We start from the raw sequence: 8033 nt of genomic DNA on the forward strand, positions 1-8033 counted from the left end.
CTGTCAGAGGCAGGGTTACCATGGAACTAAGCAAAAACTCAGCAGGCCCAGACTTTTGCACATGCCACAGTTACTATTTTTTTCCTGCTTTCTGCAATGCATTAACATTTGGCTCTGTTTGATGGGTGATTAAATTTACTTTTTTCACTGTGGAAATCAACAATGTATACATGCGTGAGCAGCAAATGTGAATAATTTTATAATCCCAAAACTTTACATAATATATATCACTCCAGCTCTTACTCTATTAACAAATGTGACTTTTGTAAAGATGAAGACACAATAATAGATTGGTTTAATGACACACAAATCACACAGTTAAGCTAAGTTAAGAATGTCATTTGGTATTTTGAAAACACAGGTTGTGAAATACAGCTAAGTGTTAACATGGTAATTTTACTCATTAAATTTCATAATCCATAAGTCTGTGTATTTTTTATTTTCATATTATAATAACACAGCAGGCCTTTTTCACTGCAGACATTTTGACTCATAGTAGGAAAAGCACAGGTGTTACTAATAACATCAACAATGACAGCTAAATGGAATTCAGCCATCATTCATTTTATTAATTACACCTGTGCTTCTGCTGCTCTGACACATCACAGAATAAAAACCTGATGCAGAAATTTCTTGTGGTTTCTCTGAAGGGAATTCAACTTGTACATTCAATAAAGAAATATCTATTTTTTAAAATAATCTCAGATTTATTGACATGATTGCTGAAGTGCATAGCAAGAGACAGTGCAAACAAATTTAGATACAACTTAAACTGAGATGACAACTGACACTTTTTTGTGTCTCACACTGACAATACATCTACACCTCCAACATCCTTTTAAAATGTACAAAACCTAAATTAATTTTTTTTCCTCCCGACATTTCTTATACTGACAGTTCTATTTACAATAAAATCTCTCACCTCACAGAACATGACACAGTCAAACTTGTTTCTATTTAGAAGGAGAAAAAAAAAAAACCTATGGAAAAATAAAATGTCAACTCAAACATTTACACTAGATGATAACAGAGTGTGTTGTCTAGACCAGTGGTTGCCAAAGGAGGCAAGATCTGCTTCTATTTCTATTTTTATAGTACATTTTTAATTCATGTCTCACAATAAAAAAAATAGAAATAAGCACCAAAATAAACATTTAAAAACCCAGATAATATACAGCTACAGTGCAGGTGTCACAGTGACAGAAACTGGGGGATGATGCCATGACAGAAAAGTCATTATAAAGGAGTGTTGTGGTTTTAAAAAGTTAAAAAACACTGGTCTAGACTATGAACCTGGTAAATTTGCTAAATACGTAATCAGATTATTCAGTATTTGTCTGACTGATTCTTTGAGTGTTGAATATCTGAGACATTATGAATACTTTGGAATATTTCTGACGTCCCTCGTTTCTTAAAATACATGATTATATATGGTGTATACATATATATGTACAAATAAATACAGACAGTGCACAAACCATCATTTACAGGCCCACATTTCCCCACTGTCAACAGGAAAAGAAAATGTACATGTGATGGTGGTACTCTTTCTTCCACAGTCCACATCCAGTAAAATCCAGGTCCTTGATACATAATCATCAGCCAACAGCCTTATCTTCAAAGTGCTTATCCAACAAGAGAGCATACAAATGTTTCTATCATTGAAACACAGCCTCAGTTTAACTTAACAAACTAAATATGTGCAGCATAAATAACCTGAGATCTCAGCCCAGCTCTACAGTGTTCCCTAATTTGGAATAAGGAAGGTAAATTTGGTTTTCGCTCACTAGGGGTCAACTTAATTTGACATTAACATGATAGAACACAGGTCAACTTAACAAATGACTTGCAATTAATGGCATGATCAAAGGTCTAGCAGCTATTATTACTCTAGGTGATTATTAAACAGCTGCCTCACGCCATTCCCAGTCCAGTGACTACAATAAGGCACCATACCCTTAAGATCCTCTTTCAAAAAGCCTTAAAGCCTAATCTTCTCTTGCTTTAAAAGGTTTTAAATCCCCTTAATTCTTAAACTTCCACGCCATCAGTAGAGCACAGGCACCCACTCCTGCAGCAGTCAGAATGTATTTTGTATTAGCTGGCAGGAAGCGAGATGCTGTTTCCTCTGAACCTGGCAGTGTTTTCACCTCTGATGTAATAACAGGTGGTGCAGGTTCAGAGGGGGCGTCCAAACCCGATGCTGTATCAGCAGCGGTGGTGGAGGAGGATGGTGGGGGAGGAGTGATCTCCCTGGCTGCTTCAGCCGTTGATGTTTTGAGCTTGTGGTGCTGATGTCTGACCATCTAGGTTGAGGATGGACGGCTCCTCTGAAAACTGCACCACATTCACCTGAGTTTCCAAACTCAGATTGGGAGAGTCATACTGGTTCTCCTCAGGTTCGTTATGGTCAAGAGAAAGGCCGTTCTCCTGGCACAGCAGTCCAGAGGCTGTATTAACAGCGGTGGAGGTGACAGCAGAGCACACAGAGGAAATCGACTCCGGAGCAGCTTCACTTATTTCCAGGCGCTGGCTATCGCCTGAGTAGGGCTGTGATGGTGGGTTGTGTGCAGGGATAGTAGGACTGTCGTGATTCTGCGGTTGCATGCTGACGAGCTGGCCAGGCTTGCTCAGACACAAAGTGTCCTCAAAGACAGAGGCGTCCATCCCAGCAGCTCCAGCAGGTAAAGGGGCGGCTGCAGCTGCTGTTTCTGGCTGCGGGCTGCGTTCAACAACCTGCAGGAGAAATGAATGTCACATGTTAAGACGCTGATGTAGAATTCAGTGCCTCTTGTGTGTATGAATAGATGGCAACACAACAGACCTTGTCATATCAGTCCTGTATGACAAAAACCCTCTGCAGAGGTGTTAACACAGGGTTCTGGCAAATCAAAATGATGTAAGCACACATTCCTTTATTTCTGCTGCAATCTTTGTGACTAAAGATAAAACAGTGGTCACCATGATATTACTTTGCAGAGCAGTAAAGTCCTGTCTCAGCATACTATAAACTGCTGTGTTTTGACAGCTGATAAGCCTTTAAGTTCATGGTTATGTCACTCAGTCTCAGGCTGGACTTCCTGGATTATATTTTCTCACCAGTACCTGAAACAGCACACTCAGAGAAAGCCAGCCTCTTGCTGTAATGCAGGGCTGTTTTTGCTCTGAATGTCTGCTAACGGGAATAACCATAGCCTCAAATATTACAATACGGTTGAATCAACCCTCCCTGACAGCGTCAACAACAAATGAACATTGTGAGCTTTTACTTTTTAATTAACTTAAGTCTCAGAAACACATTTAAAAGCAGTACCATGGGACAACTTTGCTGTTAAGTGTTATATTTTGTAGTTCTCTACATGACGTTTCCAACATGTCTCAAATTTGACTTCTTTCTCCTCTGAAGTAAATTTCAGTGTCAGGAAAACAAAAATCAAATAAATAACAGTTATTTCTAACTAGGTCTTAACAGGTGACAATTACTGCAATGCTCGTGCACATTATCAAGTCTTACTAGCATCTGCTTTGATCTCAAAAATCTTTGTGGGGAAAAAAATTCTCACGTTTGTTGATCACCTGTCCTCAGGCCTTCACAAGGTAAAATTAATGAATTCTTTAAATTGTTTTAATAAAGAGAGAAGCAGTGACCAACAGTGTGCTGGATATTTTGTTTTTTATAATTACATCTTAAAATTGCTCATTATGATGCACATAATTAGATTTTCACCTGTGTAGCAGGAGGTTCAGATGTCTCCTCACATTCCAGGACAACAGGAGGTATTTTGTCTGCAGGAGGGAAGGTATCCTGGACTGGAGGCTTCTCTGGGGTCAGTGTGGGGAAAGAGGTTCCGTCTATCCAATCTGAGTTCACCTGAGTTAGGAGCAGTACTCTGTGGTGGCCTGACCTCTGTTGCTGGTGCCGCTGGTGTTTCTATTTCACCCTGTTCACCAGGACGAGACAGCGGAGGAGTCGCCACAGAGTTGACAGGAACCTGCCTCTTTCCTGGGCTCACCTGATCAGGAATCACACCGATAATGTCTGATTCGGTGTTTTCCTCTGGCTCCTGGTGAGCAATAATCTCCCTCTGTGGTGGCGATGGCGGTGGCGTGCTGGCTGGAGTGCGTGGGGTCTCAGGGGAAGGAGGAGGCGTTGATGGAGGCGGCGCCACTTCGGCCTGAGTCGGCTGCGGAGGCTCGGGGACCGGCTCAGGTGGGGGAACGGCCTCTGGTTCACGGGCTGGTGAGCTCTGGGCTTGTGGATGCACAGGGGTTTCCAGAGGAGGTGAGGCCTGAACAGCCGGCTGTGGAGGAGCTGATGCTTGAGCTGGCGGAGTGACAGCAGCCTGAGTGTTTCCACCGCTCTCTGGAACGGACACAGGACTGCCAGATGGTGCTGGGTGGACATGTGCCCTGGTGACAGTTGTTGAAGGGGAGCTGGGGTTGGAATCTAGGGCAAAGCAAACAATGTGATCATTTAAATCTGTTATGATCGCATATAACTGAAGCTCTGGGAAATCCCGAAGGACTAGCTAACCCTGAAACTATACAGTAATTCACTGAAGTTCTCAGAACCAGCAAACACACAGCGTATAATTTCCTGCAGCATCCTGTGGAAATACATCGAGTGTGATCTTTTATTATCATAGTAATATAACATAAGTGAATGTAAAATTAATGTTAGGGATTCGCTGGAAGTTCAGAGAGCAGTAAATAAAAGTAGGTAGATGCAACCTGCAAAATATGTGTTTTAGCTGCAAAAATTCTGTTTATTCTGCACAACCTGTTTAGAAATATTCAAAGGAAATTTTTCATTTTTGCTGAGATACTTTTATGCACTAATGGTGTGTTCCATTTACATCGGAGGTCGGACCTGGGAGTAACATTGCTGTTCATTGTCTATAAGACACTGTGTGGTATTCCAGCAAACTTCAGTGGAGTACTCAGAAGTACTCTAATAAGGAAACATATACTTTTAACAACATTAGATGCTTAGTATACTTACTGTTAACTCCTCTCAGAGCATCGTATTCAGCTCTGATCTCTGCTGCTATAGTTTTCTGCTCACATGCTTCAAGTGCTTCGATGAACTGCTCAGGCCAGTTTTCTCTCCTCTTCAGACAGTCCAGAAGCAGCACCATGCCGTCATAGTTCCCATAAGTCTCTCTTTTCGCCTCTATATTCTCCTAAAATTACATTGTATGATTAAAAAAAGCATGAGAAACACATACATCATTTTACCAGAGCAGTAATCAGTTTGTTCTTGGTGTACTGATGAGCATCCTCGTCAAAAATAAAAAAAAACCTACCCTGTCGTGAATGGTCAAGCAGGGCAGATAGGGCATTACTTCTTTCACTTTAACTTTGGTTACAATGATCGGCATTCTGCGCCGCAGATACCCATTGTAGAGTTTGTCACTGGCAAATGACATCTGTGAAATGAGCACAGACAGACACACACACAGAGATGGAGACACCAGGTTATCAATCGATGATACACTCTCCTATATTTAAATGCATCAGTTGTCCACATTCCCCATCTCTCTGCTTCTCATTTAATCTCAAACGAGATGTGAAAGTACCCAGAAGACACAATAAGGAAACCTGATCTTTCTTGTCTGCAACAGATGGCACAGATACAGTTAAAGGGGATTTCTGCTCTACTGTCACAGAAACTGAAAATGAAAGTGAAGATTGGCTATCCTGTAAAAAAATAGGAAAATACTCACGTTTCCCTTTTGTTTCAGTTGAAGAGAAATATTTTAAAAAGAAAGAAGGATGTGGCTCCCTGCACAGCTGAAACCCTTTTTTTATTTTTCAAGGGAAAAGAAAAACACTCCCTACTTTTCAAGGTTGCACCTGTTTTGAAGTGAGATGAAGGTGAACAGGCCCGGACTAGTCACTGATTAATCACCTCCATTTCCAGTTTTAAAATCTGAGCTTTAAATGTGCCAGCAAGAAACATGTGTCACTCCAAACACACACACCCGCACACCTGCACACACACCCACACACACACGTTCCCCTGTGGCTGTGAAGGAATTTTACTTTCTTTAGGTCTTTAGTTTCCACAAGTCACCTACAAGCAAAAAGTTAATTGTCTGTCTCAAGGACAGCTGCGAAAGACACTGATCGAGTCAAGCTGGCCCAGTCTCCAATGGCCGTTGTCATGATAACCAAGATCGTAAAGATACGATGGACTGGACCGACCGGTCAAAGGAGTGAACGGTGTAACAGGTGCCCTTCACCTGTGAGACAGACTGTCCTCCCTTGGGAGGGTATCGCATGAGAATAAACAATGTGAATGTGATTTATTGTTTAGGATTTGGTACGCGATATTTGTGTGTATCTTTGTTTGAGTTTGCATGGGTTTGAATATGCCCTGCAAGGGAGATAACCCTCAGCATTGGGTGGACTTTCACGGTCCGAGCTTCTGCTCAAGACGGGGTCTCCTGAAACTCCTTCCACCAGCTCACAAGATTTAAAATCACAGCGGCCTCTCAAGGTCAAACAGGAAGCTTGTGCATACTTTCTTGTATTGAATACACCTTAAAACCTTCACTCTGTTTGTACCTAAACAGTCAGGCTGAGTAATCTGTTGTCAGGATCAGTCACAGGGAACGTATCCACAGGATGTCATGTCACCACTGGCTGCGTCAAATGGTTAAAGTTTAGCGTACGTGTGTGGTACAGCGGCAGCAAGAGCAACAGCAGTCTGACTTTTTCTCAAAATGGAATAAACGTCAGAGGCAGTAACCAAAGAGCAAAGTCTTCCTCATTGTACATTAGCCCACAGAGGCCATGGTTTACCTGACACACACACACACATACACACACACACATAGCCTATCAGGTAGATATACTACTGTGTGTTCAGGCCTTGACAGGAGTGTGAGTGTGTGTTATTTTAAAGCATGCATCTAAGTATAAAGCGATGAGAGACTGCAGATTAACAAGACAAGGGAGGTGGTGTGAGGAGGGACGGAGGGAGTGGAGGGAGGGGGGGGGCTCCTTGTAACAAGGGCAATTGTGCAGAGCTGAGCCAAATGAATGACCTCTAAAACTGGCAGGTCAAGAGAGCACTTTCCCTGCAAGTGTCCTTGACTTTTCAAGAGTGTGGGTCACCTTTCATACACAACAGATCTATTTGAGTAAAATCTGACGACTCTTCCTTCAACTCATACTTCATTTTAGTCAAGGCAATCTCACAAGAAACGACAGAGTAAGCCAGAAGTGAAAGCAAAAATATGAGGCATGAGAGAAGTTTTCAAGTCTCTTTTTGGATAAGAAGGGTGGGAACTGTTAAAAAGGCAGCACATAAACAAGGACAACAGACACTGATTCCTGCCTGTAAATTACAGAAATGTATAGTTAAAATACTTTTAAAGTTTATTTTTAGGGATAAAACAACTGCCTGTAAAGGTTAGAAAGAATTTAAAAAGCTGCATTTAAACAACAGAGACTGGTACCTGTCTGTAAATGATAGATATATGTTGCCAGTGCCAGCTAACGGGCCTTTTAGTTAAAAGTTGTGTACAAGCTAATTTTACAAGACTAAATACGCCACAACCTAGCTAATGTCACCGCTGTTTCCTGACTTCGCAGGCTGCTACCAACTAAAATACTCAATGAAACATGACTTTCGTGTATTTACACACTTAATTTATGTATAGCTATCGTAATATCACATAGTTTAGAGCTCACCTTTCGTGTTTTGCTGCTTCAGAAGTTCGTGACTCCCTTCCAAGAGCTATCCCTGCCCTCAGTAAAACCTGTGCTGTCTTCCTCACACATCTGCGCAGCGGTTACCCCGTTCTTCATCTCTATTGGATGAGAGCGCCGTCAATCAAATAATGGACCAATAGGAGTCACATAAGACGTAGATGAGGCGGGGCGTTCTTAATCTTGACCCTAACGCCGACCTCTCCTCTGCTGTGATGGATGACAGCAGAATTAGACTGGATCTGGACTTCTGGTTTACATCTGTCTCTAATCCCTGATCCTAATCCGTTCACATGGACTAGAGAGAGAGGAGA

At 41.9% G+C, this 8033-nt stretch overlaps 1 protein-coding gene across 1 annotated transcript; it reads right to left on the reverse strand.

The window, feature by feature from the left end:
- Window positions 1-272: 272 nt before the first annotated feature.
- Window positions 273-7801, reverse strand: mavs (mitochondrial antiviral signaling protein). The gene is given in 7 exon segments (XM_018666223.2): window positions 273-2264; window positions 2266-2736; window positions 3728-3877; window positions 3879-4447; window positions 5003-5183; window positions 5307-5429; window positions 7702-7801. Coding segments are annotated over 6 exon segments (1734 nt in total). The 5' UTR covers window positions 7702-7801; the 3' UTR covers window positions 273-2024.
- Between the last annotated feature and the right edge of the window lie 232 nt (window positions 7802-8033).

Source organism: Lates calcarifer, linkage group LG19 (genome assembly GCF_001640805.2).
Source record: "Lates calcarifer isolate ASB-BC8 linkage group LG19, TLL_Latcal_v3, whole genome shotgun sequence".
Classification (NCBI taxonomy): Eukaryota; Metazoa; Chordata; class Actinopteri; family Centropomidae; genus Lates; species Lates calcarifer.